General features: G+C 46.0%; 1 protein-coding gene across 4 annotated transcripts in view; it reads right to left on the bottom strand.

Annotated features, from left to right (window-relative positions):
* The window catches only part of ASAP2 (ArfGAP with SH3 domain, ankyrin repeat and PH domain 2), a 1,060,322-nt gene that overhangs the window by 674,552 nt on the left and 364,731 nt on the right, over window positions 1-21,039 (bottom strand). For all 4 annotated transcript variants that reach the window (XM_078647831.1, XM_078647829.1, XM_078647830.1 and 1 more), the window contains exon 8: window positions 3,352-3,427. In XM_078647831.1, the coding sequence (XP_078503957.1) occupies window positions 3,352-3,427 (76 nt within the window). The remainder of the gene's footprint in view (window positions 1-3,351; window positions 3,428-21,039) is intronic.

A 21,039-nucleotide genomic window follows, 5' to 3' on the forward strand; every position in this document is an offset into this window, starting at 1 on the left:
CCCCCCTTTCCTACGCCACTGGGCACACTGACGTCATCGCATGATCTCTGAAGTTCAAGAGTGGCAGAGCGGGGCTGATTCAGCTTAGATTTCTTGTTTCTTTGTAGTCTTGCACGAAGACCGCAAAGCGAGACATCGATCTACAGAGGGAACAGGACCATCGTTTTTTACTTTGAAAGGTCACAGCATGGAGTTTTCTTGTGTTTGGTGATGTAACATGTAGCCTCACAGTCCCGTATAGGCTTGGGGATCATCTGGGCACCGTCACTGCAGGTCCTGAATTCCTGCTTTGACCCCAGACACCACAAACAGACTTTGTGAGGATCCATCACAGACATCTTGTTTGCAACTGCCCCTGCAGAATTTAAACCCTGTTATTTTAGGGAGACATTTCCCCTTGCACATTGGTAACATTTTGAAAAGTAGCTGGTCAAAAGGTCAAGGAGAAGCTCCCAATCCATGTCTAAAGGAACAGAAAGAAAGGAACTGATGTCAGTGCAGGAGTGGCGCTTGTAGGAGGCTCTGTTTGTCACATTCAGAGTGGAGCAAAATCAGCATGGAGCTGCACAACGGCAGCTATCAGCTTGTAGGGAAACTGCTCTAAATGTTTCTCGATCCAGTCTGATGCCTGGGAAACAGTCACCAGGCGAATAATCTGTGGTTAGAATTTCCATCAGAAATAGGTCATTATGTTGTAAAGTGGGGGAACCAATAAGATAACTCTCACCTTCTGGGGGTAATTATGTTCTGACAAGGGAATATTTCAGACACCTGTCATGAAATGTAGGCATTGTAACAATTGGGTTCTGCCCATTTAGTCCACCAAGGTTTTACCTGGTTTTTGGACTTTAACTTGGGTTAGTCTCACCATCTATCTCACTCACAGTAACTTCACAGCAATTGGACTGCGCATGCTTCCACTAGTGTCTGCCTTTTAAGAAAAAGCTGGTGCGAAGCAGCTAGGGTAGTCTGCACTAGGCTGTTACACATGAACACGTGTGCAGGTTGCACGTGAGACTACCACTGTGGCAGCCCGGTAATTGCACACAGGTAGCCTAGCGTAAAAGGGACTCTGCAAAGAGTGGTACTGATCTTGGGTAGGCCTTATATATTAGTGCGCCGTCATAGATAGGCGAGAAGGGTTTACAGGAAAATCTTTAGTACTTTCACTGTATAATACAAAAAGTCTAAATTGGACTTTAAATACAGTTTCACTTCACTTAGGTTAGGCCTACACAGTCCAGTCCAGTCCAATTGTAGTTCCCAAACCCTATCTTATGGGACTTAAGGAATTGTCATATTTCTCTGGTTCAGCTCATAATCAGATTCTAGGTTTGTGTCCTCCCTAATAGGCCAAGCTAATTATTCTGCTCCCCAGCAGAGAGAGCAAAGGCTTCCTCATACAAAAGGAGTCATTATCAGTGATTCACTACCTGAGAAAGGAAGGTGTGTGGGGAGAATCTGCATCTGACAATCAGCTTGTCACACAGCACCTGAACTGGGCAAGCCCAGGGCCACTGAACAAAAAAGGAAGACCAGACCTCTACAGCCAACACTGGAGGGCCCCCTTTTTAACATTTTGGGGGGATGGTATCTCGCAGTGATGCCCTTAGAGGAGCTCTTTCTGTACAAAAAAACTTCAAGTCACCTTGATAGATTGTACCAGAATACTGTGCAGGAGGGCTGGGATAGGGGTGGAGGGATGGTGTGGCATCCTAGGATTGGCCACGGGTGTCTGGGATTTAGAACTTTTTACCCCCATTTAAAAACAGCTACACAGAGGAGAGACAGTGAAGGAGATCCTGGACCTGGAAGACAATAATAATAATAATCCACATTTGTAAAGCGCACAATCACCCGCCGGGAAGATTAAGCAAGCTATTGCCCAGAGTCACATGGTGCTGGGCTAATTTGCCGCCGGTGCCGGGGATCGAACCGTGATCCCCAGATTCCGGAGTCAGTCGCCCTAGCCGCGGCGCCACACCTCTTTCCTTATAGTGGAAGAATGCCCACCTAAAAAGAGGAGTCACCGGATGCCCTTCCAAGATGGACTAAGGACTTTCAATCCAGCTGATCCCAGGACCAGGATGAGTCTCTCCAAGGTCTGTAGCGCTGGCCCCTTATGCCCACTAAGGACCAGTTGGGGGAAAGACCAGTACTCCACTGCCACCCTGGGTGTTCTGTAAGACAGCCTAGAGGCTCTGGGGCCTGAGAAGTGCAGGTAGGACGGTGCTCTGCTTGTTATTGCAGAGGTCAAATTGCCCCCACCAGCAGGCGAGTAGAACCAGGAGCCAGGCAGTATAGAAGGCTGGTGTAGGGAGCCAGTAAATCCAGCTCCCCACTAAGAGTGCACCTCTTTTAGAGCACAGAAGGCCTGTTGAAATTGTTCCTGGTGGCTAGTCCTAGCCACCAGGAGCAAAACAATCCATATATGAAGATAACTGGCCCACTGGGTCCAGAGATATTCTGTTGAAGGTTTGATAAGAAAAAAACAGAGATTGGTGCTCTGTCGATTCCCTTGAAAATACCCTCTGGCAGTCAGATGTGATTGAATGCTTGCCCTTTACAATCAAGGCTGTCCACAGCACTTAAAGTGGTAAAAATAATGGATATAAGAGAAAAAAATTAATGGACTGGTTGTTTGGCACAATAATAATAATGAACAGAGTTCTGTGTACTCCAGTGTCACAGAGAATTTATGTATTTTGATTATACTTTACAATCAATTGTACACCTCATTGGTAAGAGGGTGTTAGGACACGATCTAGAGTACATTTAAATACTGTCTGTATCTCATCTCGGACTTTTGTTTGGATGTTTATTTACAAAACCCTTAGTTTATTGAGCTTAGTAGATGTGCAATTTGTCTACGCCACAGCTACCAAAACTTGTAAAACATAGAAAATCACACACCCACTTTCTTCCAAAGAATTTGTGAATTGTCTGTTTTTGATGGCATGGAACACTGAAATAAGGGTACCAATGTGGTACAATATATTTATATCTGGTGTTCAGCGGTGCTTATGGCAGTTCTGGTCTTGCATCGTATGAAGGTAATAAAATACACATAGAAAGAAAATACTATTTACCTGGCACGTTATAAAGAAAATGTTAAAACTTGTTAGTGATTCGATACATAACAGCAGCTCAATTACACATTTCTATGAAGCATTGGCTACTAACACACACTGAGTGTCTACATTCTCAGTTTTAAACAAAATGCTCAAAGTTGCTAAACTAAGCCAAACATACAGTAAGAACTAAAATGAGGGCTACCTCAGAATACGAATTCAATGGTCATTAGAAAACACTGACCTCTATCCCAACATGTTTAAAACCAATATTACTTACAGCATGTAGGTCTGTTGAAAGTTTTTCAATTGAAGGTTTAAGACTCTCCACAGCTTTCAAGCCGTCCTGAAAGAAACTGGAATAAAAAAAATATTTTAACGACATTTGGGACTAAAACACATGCAGTCAACTCATATATAAATAGCCAGAACTTTCCATTACTAAATTCCTCACACAACCATATTTGGTCTTTTTTAAAATATATTTCTCAAAGAGACATAGGGAACTCATTATGTGATGTCAAAGTAGGGTTGTGCTATACACAATCTCTTAAATCGGCCAATGCAAAATGCATTCAAATTTTCTTGGGATTTGTATTCCCTGCAAATAAAATGCACAAAGGCAAAATTTGCATATATATCTTCAAGGTTATACCCAAATGATATAGGCACTTGTATTACAAATCTTCACATGCCAAGTAGGTATTGCTGCTGGACAGACCTCTCTTTCCAATTGCGTTTGTGATAAATCGGATATATATGTATATTTTAAACTTTATTTATAATTTCTCAACAAATACATACAGTGAAGCCAATTACCGTAATGACAGTAAAAGAAAAGTTTACACATATGAAGTACAACAGGTTACCCAAAGCGAGAGGAATACATATATCTGAGGTCAAGAGACACAGGCAAAGGGAGAAATACAAAAAGCACAGCCTACCACAAAAAAAGGTAATGAAAGCACATTAGCTGCCATAAAACAATACAGGGGGGTGTCGAATACAATAGATGGCATAGGACTTGAGACTAATCTGTTGATACATCATCCACCAAATCAACCAAGGAGAACAAATAATTCCGCAGAGGTTTCCAAATATCCTTAGGCCTTGATGCAACTGGCTGCAGTGAAGCTTACAATTTGAAAGTAGTGTCACAGAAGAAAAAGTCTTTCAGTCAAGCTGTGACTGTGTGTAACCCAATGAAGTGAAATTTGCCGTTTAGCTAAAGTTAGAGCAAGTCTGCTAGTGGTAATGGCTTAACATACCCCAATAAGGCCATAAGGAGGTCAGCCCAAAGTGGACTCTCGATCATAAGAGATTAAGTGGAAAAGATACACTTCCAGTAGGTTGCTATCATCTCGCAAGTCCATGTCAAATGGGAGAAGTCTGCATTGCCCCCAGACATTTCGGGCACTTGCGAATTCTGGTAGGGTCAAATTTCGCCAGCCCATCGGGGGTAGTGAAGGCTCTGTGTAGATATTTATAATGTAATGTCTTATGCCGGTGACTACCTGGCACAAGGTTTGTCTGCATACAGCAGTAATACCAAACCTTTTCGGAAATAGGAGTACCCAGGCCAGGCTCCCAGGCTGCCCCAGCTTTCTCCAGCCCGGCAGGCCTTAACTGTAGGGAAATATGATATAATTTAGAGACCAGATGTCTATTGTCTGGGGACGCGATCAGCAATGTGAATGGTGAAAAGTCTTTGGGTTCAGTTGGGTAGGCAGGCAGCACTGCCCATAATGTATTGTGTTAATGATGGAATTCAAATCTATCCTTAATCGACGATTGATCTGCTTTGGCCATCATAGGGCTGGTCTTGAGCACACCTTCTAGAAACAGGCCGCCCGCGACCCACAGTTGTACGCACCAAGCGTATACTGCACTAGATACTCAAGAGTGAGTGAGAGCCAAGGGTTGCTTATGAGTGGGATATGAGAGGAATAAAGAGTTAACCCACTGAGATACCACAGAAGTTTAAACCATGCCCAACTAGTAGTGGCTAGCGTTTGAATTGTGTTGGGGTCACGCAGTAGTCCTTGGCAGAGTATGGTGTCAAGTTCAAGTTCAAGTTCAGAGATTTATATAGCGCACTACTCACCCAGAGGGTCTCAAGGCGCTTGGGGGGGGTGCTTTTACTTATCGAATATCCAAGTTTTAAGTTGCTTTCTGAAGGAGAGGTGGTTCTGATTAAGGCGGAGGTGGGTGGGGAGAGAATTCCAGGTCTTGGCCGCTAAGTAGGAGAAGGATCTGCCCCCCATGGTGGATCTATGGATGCGCTGACTGCTGCGAGGGCTTGATTGGACGATCGTAGTTGGCGGGTGGGGGTGTAGAAGGACAGTCGCGTGTTGAGGCATTCGGGTCCTAGGTCGTATAGGGCTTTGTGTGCGTGGGTGAGGAGACGAAACGTTATTCTTTTGTTGACGGGGAGCCAGTGGAGGTCTTTCAGGTGACCGGAAATGTGAGCTTGACGAGGGATGTCCAGTATTAGTCTGGCTGAGGCGTTTTGGATGCGTTGGAGTTTTTCTGTAGTTTGGCTGTGGTTCCGGCGTAAAGGGTGATACCGTAGTCCAGTCGGCTTGTGACCAGTGCGTGGGTGACCGTCTTTCTTGTTTCGGTGGGGATCCAGCGGAAGACTTTTTTGAGCATGCGTAGGATGTTGAAGCAGGATGATGAGACGGCGTTGGCTTGTCTGGTCATCGAGAGGGAGGAGTCCAGGATGAAGCCCAGGTTACGTGCGTGATCCGTAGGAATGGGTGCGGTTCCCAGGGCCGGTGGCCACCAAGAGTCGTCCCAGGCAGAGGGGGATGAACCTAAGATGAGGACTTCCGTTTTGTCCGAGTTCAGTTTTAGACAGCTGTTCTTCATCCATTCGGCTACTTCTTTCATTCTTTCGTGTAAGTTGGTTTTGGCGGTGTTTGGGTCTTTGGTGAGAGAAAGGATCAGCTGGGTGTCGTCTGCGTAGGAGAGGATGTTGAGGTTGTGTTGGCGCGCGATGGATGCGAGGGGGCTCATGTATACGTTGAAGAGGGTGGGACTGAGTGATGATCCTTGTGGTACGCCGCAGATGACTTCGGTGGCCTCTGATCTGAAAGGGGGGAGGCGGACTCTCTGGGTTTTTCCAGCGAGGAACGAGATGATCCAGTCCAATGCTTTTCCTTGTTATCCGACGTTGCTGAGGCGTTGTATGAGGGTGCTATGACAGACTGTGTCGAAGGCTGCGGAGAGGTCAAGTAGGACAAGGGCGGCTGTTTCTCCGTTGTCCAGTAGAGTGCGAATGTCATCTGTTGCTGCGATGAGGGCGGTCTCGGTGCTGTGTTTGGCTCGGAAGCCGGACTGTGAGGGGTCGAGGGATTTGTTGGCTTCGAGGAAGGTGGCGAGCTGACTGTTGACGGCTTTCTCAATGACTTTGGCAGGGAATGGGAGGAGCGAGATGGGGCGGTAGTTCTTAAGTTCAGTGGGGTCTGCTGTGGGTTTCTTCAGGAGGGCGCTGAGTTCGGCATGTTTCCAGCTTTCCGGGAAGGTAGCGGAGTTGAAGGAACAGTTGATGACATCGCGGAGATGGGGTGCGATGATCGAGTCTGCTTTGTTGAAAATGTGGTGGGGGCATGGGTCGGATGGCGATCCTTGAGTGGATGGAGTTCATCAGGCGGATGGTGTCTTCGGTGGTGATTGGGTTCCAGGCATAAAGGTTGTTGGAGTGCGGTTTTGGTTTGGGGGTGGGTGAAGAGGGCTGGTCTTCGGGCTGGTTTTTGAAGCTGTTATGTATGTCGGCGATTTTGTTGTGGAAGAATGAGGATAGAGAGTCGCAGAGGTCTTGGGAGGGAGTGATGTCGTTGGTGCCGGCGGTGGGGTTGGTGAATTCTTTGACGATGTTGAATAGTTCCTTGCTGTTTTGTGCGTTGTTGTCAAGTCGATCCTTGAATGCTGATTTCTTGGTGGATCTGATGAGTTGGTGATGTTTGCGGGTGGCGTTCTTGAAGGAGGCCAGGTTGTCAGTGGTTGGGTTTTTTCTCCAGGCTTTCTCGAGGGTACGACAGAGCTTCTTGGATTTCTTACGGTCGTCGTTGAACCAGGGGGCTTTTTTGCTGCCCTGCTTGATTTGGTGGTTTTTCAAGGGTGCTAGTTCGTCGGCGCTGTGGGTGATCCATTGTGTGATGTTGGTGGCTGCTTGGTTTGGGTCCGATGATTTGGCAGGAGGGTTTTGGTGAAGCGATGTGAAGAGCTGGTCGGTGGTAATTTTGTTCCAGTTTCTTCGGGGAATAGGTTGTGGGGAGTTGTGGGTCGTGGTCTTTTTGTAGTTGAAGTGAACGCAGCTGTGGTCCGTCCAGTGGAGAGCTGTGGTGTGATCGAAGGAGATGTGCTTGCTGGAGGAGAATATAGGGTCGAGCGTGTGTCCGGCAAGGTGGGTGGGGGTGTGAACAAGTTGTTTGAGTCCGAGATTGGCCAGGTTGTCCAGAAGGTTGGTGGTATTGCTGTAGTTTTTCTTTTCCAGGTGAAAGTTGAGGTCTCCCAGTAAGATGTAGTTCTCGGAGGGGAGGGTATGTGGGCTGATGAAGTCAGTGACGTCTTCGCTGAATTGTGTACGGGGTCCTGGTGGTCTGTAGATGAGGGTGCCTCTGAGTGTGGTCTTGGGGTCGGTGTGGATCTGGAAGTGAAGGTGTTCGGCGGTAGCGAGGATATCGTCGGAATTGGTCGTGATGTGGATGGTGTCTTTATGGACGATGGCAATGCCTCCTCCTGTTTGGTTGCTGCGGTCCTTTCGGATGATCTTGTAGCCGTCCGGAATGGCTATGGCGATGTCGGGCGCTGATGAGGCGTTCATCCATGTTTCCGTAAGGAAGGCGACGTCCGGAGATGTGGTGTCGGGAAGGTTCCAGAGTTCAGTGGAGTGTTTGTGGATTGAGCGGGTGTTGAGCAGGATGCACTTCAGGTGGTTAGTGTCGGAGCACTGTTTGGAGTTTGTGGATTTGGTGTGGGTCCCGATGCAGTCGAATTTGCAGGAGTGGCAGGTGAAAGGTCCATGGGTGTGTCCTTGGGCGGCTTGGTAGCAGTTTGGGATTTGGCCGGGGTTAAGGGCTGAGAGGGTTGCGGCGTCGTATGTTAAGCGGGTGGAGTGGGAGTTGCGGTGGGCAGCGGGTCTGGCGCTGGGCGCGGTCCAGGCGCGGACGGGCGTAGACAGGCTTACCTTTGGCGCACCTTCGGTGCGCATGGGGCGTGTCCGCTGCGCGTGAAACGCTGCGCGCAAAGGCATCTGTCATATATGGATGGTGGAAGGGGAGGGACGAGGAAGGAGCAGCTGGGAGGCGGGAGCGGGGTGGAGAGCCGGGCAGGGAGGCACCACAACAAACAACAAAATGGCAGCAGGCCAAAATCGAAACTGGAATGGGGCACAACCCTAGATGAACGCTATGCACAAATGAAATTATTCAGCCAAAGGCAGCCAAGCACAATACAATGCTACTGAAAAATATAGCGCTACGATAAATATGTAAACAGCAGGTAGGCACTAATGCGCGTTTTCGAAATATAGCGCTACGATAAAAATATTAATGGCAGACAGGCACTAATGGAAGTAGGAGCAATGCGAGTTCACGAACTATCTGGTAGTAAACCAATCTGGCAGTGTAAAGCGCTACGATACCACAGCAGTGCGGGGAGCAGCGCGGGGAGCGACCGCTTCTGAAGGCTTCAGGACGGTGAAGAGGAAGATGTGGTAGTTGTTCTCATTCAGGAACTGAGAAATGGTATCCGGAAGATACCAGTATTAAGCATAATGCGCTTGGGCTACATAAACAGAGTTGAAGGTCGGGCACTCCAAAACTGCTGTGCTCATAGGGAAGTGTGATAACCTACCAGCGGATGCGAGGCCGGGAGCAGGCCCATATTAGTCGAATGATTAGCCCAAGCAGGGAGGTAAAAAAGATGCTAGTTAAGGCAATGGGAATGTTTAAAAAAAAAGATAAAGAATGCAGGGCAGCACCATTATTTCAGTAACTGCTATACGCCCAACCATACCCAGCTGAAGCTTAATCCACCTTTCAACCTGCGTCTCAAGATTTGTCAAAGCATGTCGATAGTTGTGGCGCATTACTTTTGAGTGCTCCCTATGGATATGAATGCCCAGATATCTAAGCAGAGTCTGTGCACCACTGCAGGGCAAAATCAAGATCACACTGCATAGTGGCATCCATGAGTGGAAATAACTTGGACTTGCTCCAGTTAATACACAATCCAGAGAAAACGCCGTAGCGCTGCACCTCGCGCACAAGTAGAGACAAATTGATTGCGGGATCGCGAACAAACAACATTATGTCGTCTGCATAAAGGGAAGCTAGTAGTGTCCTATGGGAGAAACTGAGGCCCCTATGAAGATGTCTTTCCTGGAAATGTCGGACAAGAGGGTCCATGGCGATTATGGACAAATGGGAGACAGTTTGCAACCCTGTGTGATCACCACAGGGGCGTGGTCAGACAGCGTGCAAGATAAATGAAATATAGTGTGTAACCAAAGAGCATGTTTGGAGGCACGCGTTGTGCGGAGCAGAGTAGAAAGTTCACTCACTCCTTTTGAGAAATGTTTGCCACCATGCATCTGTCAAATAAAATGTGTAACAGAGGTCTGTAAGGGACTGTAAAGAACAAGGTTTGGAATTGGCTGCAGAGCTAGTGAATTCAAGCTCTGGGTGTCAGGTGAAATTCAGGTCGCCTCCCAATAGAATATAGTCAGTCTGGTATTTGGTGATCCGTGATGATAACTCAGTAAGGGAGTCAGTGTTTGGTGCATAGACGTTAACTAGTAACACTGTTTCGACCTGCCAACTCGCCCATCACAAACGAGTATCGACCAACAGAATCTGCTGCAGTCCAGATCAGCTGAATGGGGACACTGCTATGTATTAAGATGCACAGCTTATGTGAGTAGGAACTATAGCGAGACAAATAGCTCTGCGTACCCCATGTGGTTGCGTATTTACAGTCTGGACTGGGGGCCAAATGCGTTTTTCTGAAGGAAGGTCACCTGGATCCCGTGGTGACGCAAATGAACGAGGACCTGCTTCCCTTTTCGAGGATTGGTCAAATCTTTAATATTCCATAACATGCAGGAGGTTGAGAAAAACTCGTTTCTACTAGCAACTGAGGGCATGCTGCTTGCAGCTTATAATATGTATAAAGGAAGCACGTAAAGGTAAACCTAGTGTGTACCACAGCAGTAGAAAGGCCTCAGCAAAACATGATGCAAAAAAACAAACAACAATATCCCTCACTCACTCCAGCCGAAACATAGGTTGCAGAACCCAGCTATCCCAAAAAGAAAACAGAGATACCAACACAGTGGTTTATACCGTAGGGGGTGACAAAGCACGGGAGGAACAGTAAATGTATATCGGCAATAATTATTGAAAAAGGAGCAATATAAGAGAAAATAGCATAACAGTACCATATAATGCATAATCCAACAATATGAAAAGAAGACCAATAGACTCGAAATATTCACTGGAAGGGGAAGTAAGAACAGAGAAGCTAAAACCCGGCTTGCCTGACCTTAAATTGGCGGCCGCCGAGGACATCCAGCCTTGTGGTCAATTACAGTAGCCCCCCCTTCACTGAGGTCAATGCATCCTCAATAGGCACACACTCCAGGACTTAGTATACGGCCATCTTGAGTGCAGGAGGTCAATGTGAAGGGTACATGTCTGTAGATTATCCTTTCCAAAATGGGAGCAGCAAATAAGAACAATCGAAAGAGGACTGCTAGGGTCTTCTAAGTAGCCCCAGGTAAAGGCAAGTGAAAGAGGACTACTCTGCAACAGAAAGAGAGAAAGGCTATCACAGAGAAGGCATGTAAAAGTGGCGGCCATCTTGAAATACCCTTTAAATCAAGGAAAATAACTGGAAGATCACGATCCTTGGGCTATCTACATAGAATAATTGACCTGACAGGAAACAAAGACTTAACAGAAGAAGAAACCCTATCCCTACTCCGGGAGTATGACGCGACGGAACATAGGAGAGGGGAGGAAATCAGAACAGTCCGGATCAATTCCAATAGAACATCAAGGCAGAATGAAAGGAAACCCAACCTTAATAACTTACAACAAGTCCAGATAATCACCGAACCGCAAAATCTGAACTCAAACAACACTGGGAAAACACTGAAATGCCTTCTGATCAATTGTAGGTCTGCAGCTAAACATGCATCAGACATAGCTGACCTCATCATTAACCAGGAAATTGATATGACAAGCCTCACGGAAACATGGCTATCGGAATCATCATCTCCGGTCATGGATCTACTAGGGCCCCCCCTCTATAGCATTGTGAGACTGGATAGATAAAAAAAAGTCAGGGAGTGGCATAGCCTGCATCCACCGTTCGGACATAGAAGTAAGCCAAATACAATCATAACCACTCAAATCCTGCGAATACCTGGGTCTCAATATAAGACCTAACAACCAAAGTTGCAACCTGCATGCAATCTATCACCCACCAGGTAACAATATATCCTTCATAGAACAACTAATGGAGATCATCAGGGCAAATGCTAACTCTGACGCAAATAATATATTCCTAGGGGATTTTAATCTACACTGGAACGACAACAATGACAAACAGGTCAACACTATTAGAAACTTCCTAGCCGAGCTAAACCTCTCCCAAGCATGCACACAGCTAACTCATGCGAAAGGAGCCACGTTGAAAAGAGTTACAAAGAAGGATAAAAATCCATGGTTTAACGGGACACTGAATGAGGAAAGAAGGAAACTGAGACTAGCAGAGAGAAAATGGAGACAACATCCTTCATCTCCTGAACTGAAATCCCTCAGAAAAAAACAGAAAAGAATACAATAAGAAGATCCTCAATTCCAAAAAGGAATTTAATAGATCAGAACTGGATCTCGTCAAAAATAGACCCCGGAAACTATTCGAAATATTAAAACAACAATCCAACAAGTTGGCCAAATCGGCCCATGAAACCACAAAAATACAACTAAGCTGCGAAGAATTCTCAACATTCTTCACCAACAAATCCAACATGTTGGAAAGTGAGCTCGGGAGTGCAGCGGATAACCTAGACAGGCAAAGACCCACAACGAGCAAAAACCAACTCTTCCAACTCAATAATTGAGGATAGGGCAAAAAATAAGGCACATTGGGATACGTTAAAGTTGCTGGACCAGAATAACATCGCCAAAACGCTACTAGATATCAAACCTAATAACCACTATAACGACCCTCTCCCAGCAAAATGCATGAAAGAAATCATCCATATCGTGATTCCAATATGGACAAGAATTATTAACGCCTCTCTCTCACAAGGGATACTTCCAGAATGCCTAAAAAGTGGGCAAGTCGTCCCCATTATCAAAAAACCGACATCGGACCCGTCTGATCCGAATAACTTTCGACCGGTAACCAACATTCCTATACTTGCCAAACTAATAGAGAAATGTGTACAAAAACAACTTAGCGAACACATTGACAAATTCTCCCTACTGGATGACTGTCAGTCGGGTTTCAGAACAGGACACAGCACGGAAACAGCAATTCTACATATAGTCGATGATGCCCTACAGTCCCTAGACCAAAATAGATCATGTCTACTCATCCTCCTAGACCGGTCATCTGCATTTGACACGGTAAATCATGCAAAATTACTGAACAGGCTCCAGGACAGGATGGGAATATCGAGTAATGTGCTGAATTGGTTTGAATCCTTCCTCAAAAATAGAACGCAAAGATTCCTGGTCAACCAAGCTCTATCACCTTCATGCCCTAATACGATTGGAGTCCCTCAAGGTTCTACATTATCTCCATCATTGTTTAACCTGAATGTCGAACCGATGACGGAAATTCTTCGAAAGTCCAAAATATCCTTTCATATGTACGCGGACGACACACAGATATACATCAAGATCGCGCCTCTAGAAGACATCAGGCTAATGAACGAGGCTTTACAAACAACATTACATTGGTTAACAATCAATTATCTTAAGCTAAACACTCGGAAAACAGAATTCCTACTAATTTCTCCACCAAAGAACCACACAGAGGTCAAGGAATGGTCTAAAATGATCACAGCACTTAACTGCACCCCTACTTTAGTTGAATCGGCTAAATCACTAGGAATCACACTCGACGAGAACCTTGATATGAAAGCCCACATCAAAGCAATGGCTAAAAGTACCCGTTTTCATTTGAACTACATTAGAAAAGTGAAACCCTTCATCTCTCAAACGGATCTCAAACTAGCAGTCCAATCATTGGTCATCTCGAAGATTGAATATGGTTGTACTACTTGAGCAGGTCTTCCTAAAATATCCACAGCACCATTAAAAGCATGCCTCAACGCAGCTGCAAGAATTATCACCGGCTCAAGGCGACCATACCTCTCCACACCTGAAAGTATTAAACTGGCTACCGTACGAAGCCAGAATTCAACTAAAAATGGCATGCATCACACACAAAGCGTTTCATTACAATACACCAATATACCAAGCCCAGAAAATTGAAATATCTGGAGGAAATAGACCAAATAGGAGAGCAAAGGAGTTGGTTCTGAGACCAACCTTTTTCCGGAAGAAGAGAACCTATGATAGAGCTTTCTCAGGAGCAGCACTCAGAATCTGGAACTCTCTTCCGCCTAACATTAGAAAAATAACAAACACAGCAACTTTTAAGAGGGAAACGAAAATATTTCTAATGAGCAAGTTCCTCACATAGACAAGATGGCTCAGCTTTAATACCATGTCATAGTCCTGATCAAAACTTTTACTCTAGGGAAGTGAAAAGAAAGGCGCCGGCTGAGTTGGACATACGCGAGGGCAGTACGACATGTATCAAGACTCTGAGTGGAGAAGATGGTTTATAAAGGAGAAATCAACTAAAATACATTTGCACTGAGGCGTTTCCCGAGTCTACCTCTGGTCACTGTATGTATGTTTACTAACCTGTTACTTATAGGCCACAACTCTTTGGGAGATAGCCTTTCAAACAGTACTATACAAATTCCTGGTCACAGAACTAGTAGAATATAGAATGCTTAGGAAAGGTCATTTAAAACTTATTGCGATCAGTAAGTCGAATCTTCCAACATAAGGAGTTGTATCACATATCTTACTTGTGCACTGCATAATTGTGTTAACCCTGTAATGTGCTTGATCGTGTTGTTTGTATTCTGAAGTACAAAGCGATACAAAAGGGGATGATGGACGGAGCGTTTGAGCAAATTAAACACTCACCCCCAGTCAACTGATCTGGGTTTAATCCATCACCATTCTTTAGCCCACTCAGCCACCCCATTTCAGACATGACCATATGCAAGAGTGGGCTGGGTATGCTCAGACGTGAGTCCCAGGCTCTCCACACCACTGGAGTCAAGCTATCCAGGCTGATGAAGGCTGATAGCCAGAAACCGGTCCTTGGATGCTTGATTCCGGTCTGGGAAAGACATGGCTTGGTAGTTCGAACTGGACTGTTCCCATGAGGCACAGGGTCAGAGCTGATTTGCATATAGCCAGTGTCTAACCCAGGGTGGTGTGGAGTGCAAACAAACGATGGATTTAGGCCCAGATCCTTGTACTGGGATGAATGTATGACATTGTTCTACATTCTGTCCATCAACTGTGTTTTTTGTATTCTTAAGTACATCATTTAACTGGGTATAGTTGCACTATACTAAACTTGTCTCTATTCTACCTCATACAATGTAAAGCGCTCTGATACCCAAGGGTCTTGTTCGCGCTATACAAAACTCTTTGAATAAAAATAAATAACTAAAATAAACATCAACAAAGCACTTGGGATGGGTTACTATGGGTGTGTCCCAGGCGAAGCAGGCGCAGAGTCTTCAGAAGCCGTTGCACCAGGACTTGTGCCAGAAGGGGATTTACCAGAGGAGTGATTTTTACAAAACTTGTCAGCATCTGCAGGGGTGTTGAAGATGTGATGCCGGTCGTCGACATGCTGGACAGAGCAATCCATATTTTAGTACCAACTTTTGGAGAGTGTGTTTAACGTCAGTAAATTTGCAACAGGCCTCTTGCACTATTGGAGTAGTCTGGATTATAGCAAGATCATAGATCCCCGATATTGAAGGGATCCCCTGTTGCGGTCCATACGTAGTGTGGTATCAGGATCTCTAAAGGTTAAGAGCCTGGCAATAATCTCTCGGGCAGCACCCCAGGAACTGGCTGGGGTACAAGTGTCTGGTGTACTCTCTCGACTATAAAAGTATCTGTAAAGGACTGCCTATCGAAGAGTTATGCCAATAGATGTTCCACAAAAGTATCCATCCGTCCCGTGTTGGTGAAATCCGGTATGCCAGCTATACAAACATTATTTAGTCTATACCTCACCCCTAGGTCCTCGTTCTTAGCTGTGGTAGTTTTGAGGAGATGCTCCACACGTTCAAGACGCTGTGCTGTATCAGCATTGCTATCCTCGATTTCCAAGATCCTGCGCTCCGCACCATTGAGCCTCACGTTGTGGCCATCCAGGCGCTCAGACATGGCATCAAAGAGTTGTGCTTGGGTGTCAAATCTAGAATTAAAGCTGGTACGTAGATTGGCCATAATAGCGGCTGTCCCATCCGACGGGGGTGGCTGCCATTGTTTGATGAGGTAATGGTGGATTCTGAGGGAAAACACGGGCAGGGTCCTGGTGGGTTCAAAGGTAAGCTGCTTTTGCCTAGGATCACAGTGTCCCACTGATTTATGTGAGCTGTTCCTGTCAAGAAAATGGTGCCAGAGCCAACTGTAATCATGGAGAGTGCAACGAGCAACAATCAGGCATGAGCCAGTAGGTGGAAATAGCTAGGCAGCAGAAGTAAAAATAGTAGGGGTGAATTTAATAATAAACAACACTAAAGAAAGTCAGGCACAACATGAAGCAGACCTCTAGAGCCGATGGCAAATTTGACTCCAATTGCACAATAAGAGCCTAACCACAAAGGCTGAACAAAATGGCCAAATGCGTCAAGCCAGCCAAAATCTGCAAGGGAAAGAATGTGAACCTCAGATGTGGAATAAATGACAAGCACCCCAGCTCCAGGAGCTCACAATCTGGCAAAACAGCTCGCACATGTGGTGAAGGCAAAATTGAGTCACCAGCCTTTTGAGAATGGAAGGAGGCAGGAGAGAGGCAAGGATGAGCCTAGGTCTGAAAATCTGCAGCACAGAGAAAAGTGGGCAACCACTGCTGCATAAAGCAAATGAGGCAAAATAGAAAGAACCACAGATCAGTCTGGCAACGGCAGGTGCAGCGGCCCTCCCAGCATTGCCACACAGAAACAATGCTGCACCTTACTGCCCTATCAGGCCACCGCCTGAGCAGCAGCTGGGACAGCTCGTGTAGTAAGGGCCCAACAATGTAGAAAGTAGGCCGCTATATCAGGCAGGCCCGGCCGGGATCCAGAGCAGTACAGCAGGCCTGGCGCACCAGTTAGAGGCCACACACATGATCCCTTCGCACAGCAGCCCGGGTGAGTGCACCAGCGCCCATGTTCTCTGTGAAGCTAACAGGACCAGCCAGGGGAGTCCCGCAGGCGCAGAAGCCCCTGGTGGGGCCCTCGGACAAGTATAAAGGGTGCAGGCAACCTGCACCCCTGCGGCACCGCCCTCAGCTCACCTGCGGACCCTGTCCCTGCCGGGCCTCCGCAGGCTGCGTCAGGCCCCAGCAAGCGGGCCTCTCAGTGAGAAGGAGGACATGGCAGCATCTGATCTTGGCCATCCAGCTCCGACCCGACCAGCAAGCAGCACTCCAAGCAGATGATGCCCAATGTAGTGAATATTTCGGGCGATGCTCAGAGTGCTTCAATGCAGTGCAGCCATCTTGGTCGCCAGCTTGGCCACGCCTATTGACAAATCGGATTATTAATCTGAAACAGGAATGACTTGCCAATTTAATCTGGTCAATGTAACCATGTAGGTCAATGATTTCTTTATATTGTCTTGAAGACCTTTGAAAATGTGTAGAGACATTTTGTAATGCTAGAGTCGTTTTTGAGGGTGGACTATTTAATAGCAAGTCATCCAGGTATCGGTAGACTAATAACTTCTGTTTCCATAGTCCGGAGTAGGACCTTGTCTTAGGAAAAGAGGATCCTGATACAGCAGTTTGTACTTCTTCAGAAGTCTAGAAAGAACAGGCCTTATAGATGCAGTGTCAAGAACAGCTGCATAGCAGGCTCCAGAAGACTTTGACCAATGGTAGTAAAGGTCTTGAAGAGGACTTTTAATTTAGAGTCACAAAAATGACAGATGTCGAGGTGGTGGTGGGCATTGCGATATTCAACTTTGCAGCACCTCTAACTAGTACATCATTAAATGTGGAGGGGTCATCTGCTGGAGGAGTGTCACTTAAGGTTGGAGAGTATCGGTTAACCTTAGCATCGGTTAAAAGTGGTTCCCCCAGGGACCCTGTTACCATGAGGTTCCTTAAACAGGTAACAGCATCCATTGTGGCTCCCGTGACGGACCTAATGAATGCTTCTTTTGTCCAGGGTGTGGTGCCACCTACTTGGAAAACTGCTGTTGTGAAGGCTCTTTTAAAAAAGCCCAATTTGGATCCCTCGGACCTGTCGAACTTTAGGCCCATCTCGCTGCTGCCGGGCCTCGGCAAAATTGCTGAACGGCTGGTCAACAAGCAATTGTCAGCCTTCTTGGAGTCGAATGGACTCCTCCGGGTTTCGCAGACCGGCTTTCGCCCAGGTCAGGGCACCGACACGGCCCTCTTGGCGGTCGTCGATGAAACTAGACGTATTCTTGATTCAGGAGGGTCAGTGGCAGTGATCCTCCTGGACCTCAGTGCGGCATTTGACACCGTGAACCATCAGGTGATGATTCGGCGGCTGGCTGAGGTAGGGGTGTCTGGGGTGGCCCTGCAGTGGCTGAGATCTTTTCTTTCCGGACGAACTTACCAGGTTTGGGATGGCTGTGAGAGTTCTAAATCAATTCCCCTCCAGTGTGGAGTGCCACAGGGCTCCTCCCTGAGCCCTACATTATTTAATGTTTACATGGCCCCCCTGGAGGACCTAGTGTCCCCATATAACATCAAAATCGTCAGCTACGCCGACGATACGCAGCTGGTGGTTTCCTTATCCCATCTGGCTGACAACCCGGACACCTTGAACTCCTGCCTGTCGGACATTCATACTTGGATGGAAGAATCTTCCCTCAAGTTGAACGGTTCGAAGACGGAAATATTGCTGCTTGGGAGTAAAACTCCTCTTTTCCCTTCGATTAGCTGGCCGAGATGCATGGGTGACCTCCCGGTCCCCAAAGAAGTGATTAAGAGCCTGGGAGTCTGGCTAGAACCAGACTTGTCATTTCGCACCCAAGCCAAGAAAACCGCAGGAGTGTGTTATGCCCTGCTTCGGTCGGCTCGAAAAATCTTCCCTCTCCTACCGGTAACATCGAGGAAGCTGTTGATTCAGGGTCTTATAACATCTAGACATGATTATAGCAACGCCATTTTTTTGGGCGCCCCTGAATCCACCTTCAAGACCCTTCAGCAGGTCCAAAATGCAGCGGCAAGGCTGCTTATGGATGTCCCGAGGACGCAATCAGCGAAACCGGCATTGAAGGCGCTGCATTGGCTCCCAGGGCGGGAGAGAGTGACTTTTAAGGCACTCTGCACTGCCCATAAAATCCTCTCAGGGAAAGGCCCCCTCATCTTAAAAAACTTAGTTATTCCATACAAAGCAAGTAGAACGCTGCGATCTGATCGGAAACATCTCTTGCTAGTCCCTAGAGTCAAAAAGGCCCGTACGGGTGGGAGAAGATTCTCATTTAACACGGCAAAGCTGTGGAACTCGCTTCCTCTAAAATTACGCGCCGAGTCGTGCACACTGCGTTTTCGCAAAGGTCTTAAAACCTTTTTGTTTCCCGCGTAGTGCGCTAATCTGTCCCTCCGTACCATCGGATGTTGTCTGGAAAAGCGCTGGGATGCCCAAGGGTAACTGCGCGCTATATAAAATTTTAAATAAATAAATAAATAATTCCTTACAGAAGATCATGAGGTTGTTGTCCTGGAAGGTGCATGTATCTAAAGACGAGAGTGAGACCTTGCAGATCTTATGTCTGATCTTCTTGAGTGAGAAGACAACCTTGTTCTAGACACTTTTTTAGATGAACTCCTAGATCTAGCGCGAGTATAATGACTTCTAGGGGATCATGTTCTCCTTGAAGAAGGGGTTCATCTTGGAAGAGGAGGATAAGCCGGTTCTGCCAATGACCCCAGAGATGTTACTGGACCAGGAGAAAGTGAGATGAACAAACTGTTTGAGGAATATTTCTAAAAGGCAAATAGGTTTGAAAGTAATCAGAACCTGAAGTACCTGCTCCTCTTATGTGAGCTTTACAACCAACTTAGTGGTAACTGTAGGGAGATGTAGATCTTGGTGACATATAATTTGCCTTGATGTTGTCTAAGTCTGTTGTGACGGTGGTGGTGGAGTCATCGAAGTCGTTGGAGGAAATCTTGACGTCGACTGAGGCGGTCTAGTTGACACAGGTGTATTCAACACCGACTATTGCCTTGACGTTGAGCGGCAGTGCTTTTTTGATGTTGAATGGCACTTTGATGTCGACTGCTTCAGCGGAGTACCTCTCGATGGAAAGCAAATGGGCAGATTGCCTGTTTTCAATCTCACACTATTCGATGTTGAACAGTACCGAAACCTCTCCCTGTGATTATCTTTCTCCTTGGACCAGCAGCTTGGGGAGTCCATGGAGCAGAAGGAAAGCACTCTAGTGAAAGGCTGACCTTCCCCATGGCTTCTTGTAAATTAAACAGCTTTCTCTGCAGTTAATGCAGCCTGATGTTTTTCTTTTTCTCTTAATGTTTTTCTTGAGACTTTTTGACAGTGTCTGCATGAGTCATGATGATGATACTCAGGAAGGCAATGAATACAGACCCTGTGTGGATCTGCTTGTGCCATCTTCTTGCCACAGGAAGGGTACTTCACGAAAAGTGAAGACATTCTGACAGAAAAAGAACTCTCCTCTGTCAGAAAAAAAGGTAAAAAGCCTACTTTAATCCTAAAAGGATGCTAAGTAAAAGCCTTGAAACAAAGGCTTGGGAAAGATTTCCTATATTGTTTGTTAAAAAAAGGTAGCTCAGAGCTTAGTGCCCAGCATCCTGTTTCCAAGAGCCAAAAAAATTAACTGTCAAGGCTTGATGGGAAACTGGATGTACTGCGAGGTTCTTAAAGGCACAGTGTCAGTTTTATTAGTTGAGTTTCTCCTTGATGCCTATTGGCTAATTCTGCCCTTTGTTGTTTTTTCTTTTTCAAAAAGGTTTGTGATAGATTTCTTATGGTCACTTATTGTTTATGGAGACATAGAAAATAATTGGTCTTTTTTACTTTTTTTTATTTGAAAATAAAATGTTGTCTTTTTAGCCTTGCATAAGCAGCAGAGAGTTATTTATGGGTGTATATGATGCAAATGTATAGATTTCTGTTTTTAGGAAGTGTTCTGAAATCCTCGCAGATAGGCAGGACTATTCGGTGCCAATGACTTTGATGAAGATCTATGGGAAGAGAGATCTTTATCATTCTACCCCTTTTCATCTATTGGTATTTTATGGGTACTACCCGAAAAACCTTGTATATTGATTGATTGAGATGGCAGCCAGGGTTGCAGTGGAAGAAAGTATTGTGCATCACTTGGCTTGCACTTTTGGAAACTGCTATGAAAGAGTTTCCACTTCCAAACCAAAACGCACAAGAGTCATCCAATGATTTTGGGAATGGGAAGGAGTCAAACACGTGTTACAGGTTGCTCTCTTTTACTATCTAATTTGTGTGTTGCCCCCAACCACTTATTATTCATTTGAAGAAAATATTTTCTTTTTTAGAAGATAAACTTACCGTATGCTTGTTTTAACTCAGCATACCCCATGTGGATAAGGTAAATCTTCAAAATTCACCTTCCAGCAGTAATACTATTTCACATTTTTT

The sequence above is a fragment of the Lissotriton helveticus genome, chromosome 6, assembly GCF_964261635.1.
Source record: "Lissotriton helveticus chromosome 6, aLisHel1.1, whole genome shotgun sequence".
Classification (NCBI taxonomy): Eukaryota; Metazoa; Chordata; class Amphibia; order Caudata; family Salamandridae; genus Lissotriton; species Lissotriton helveticus.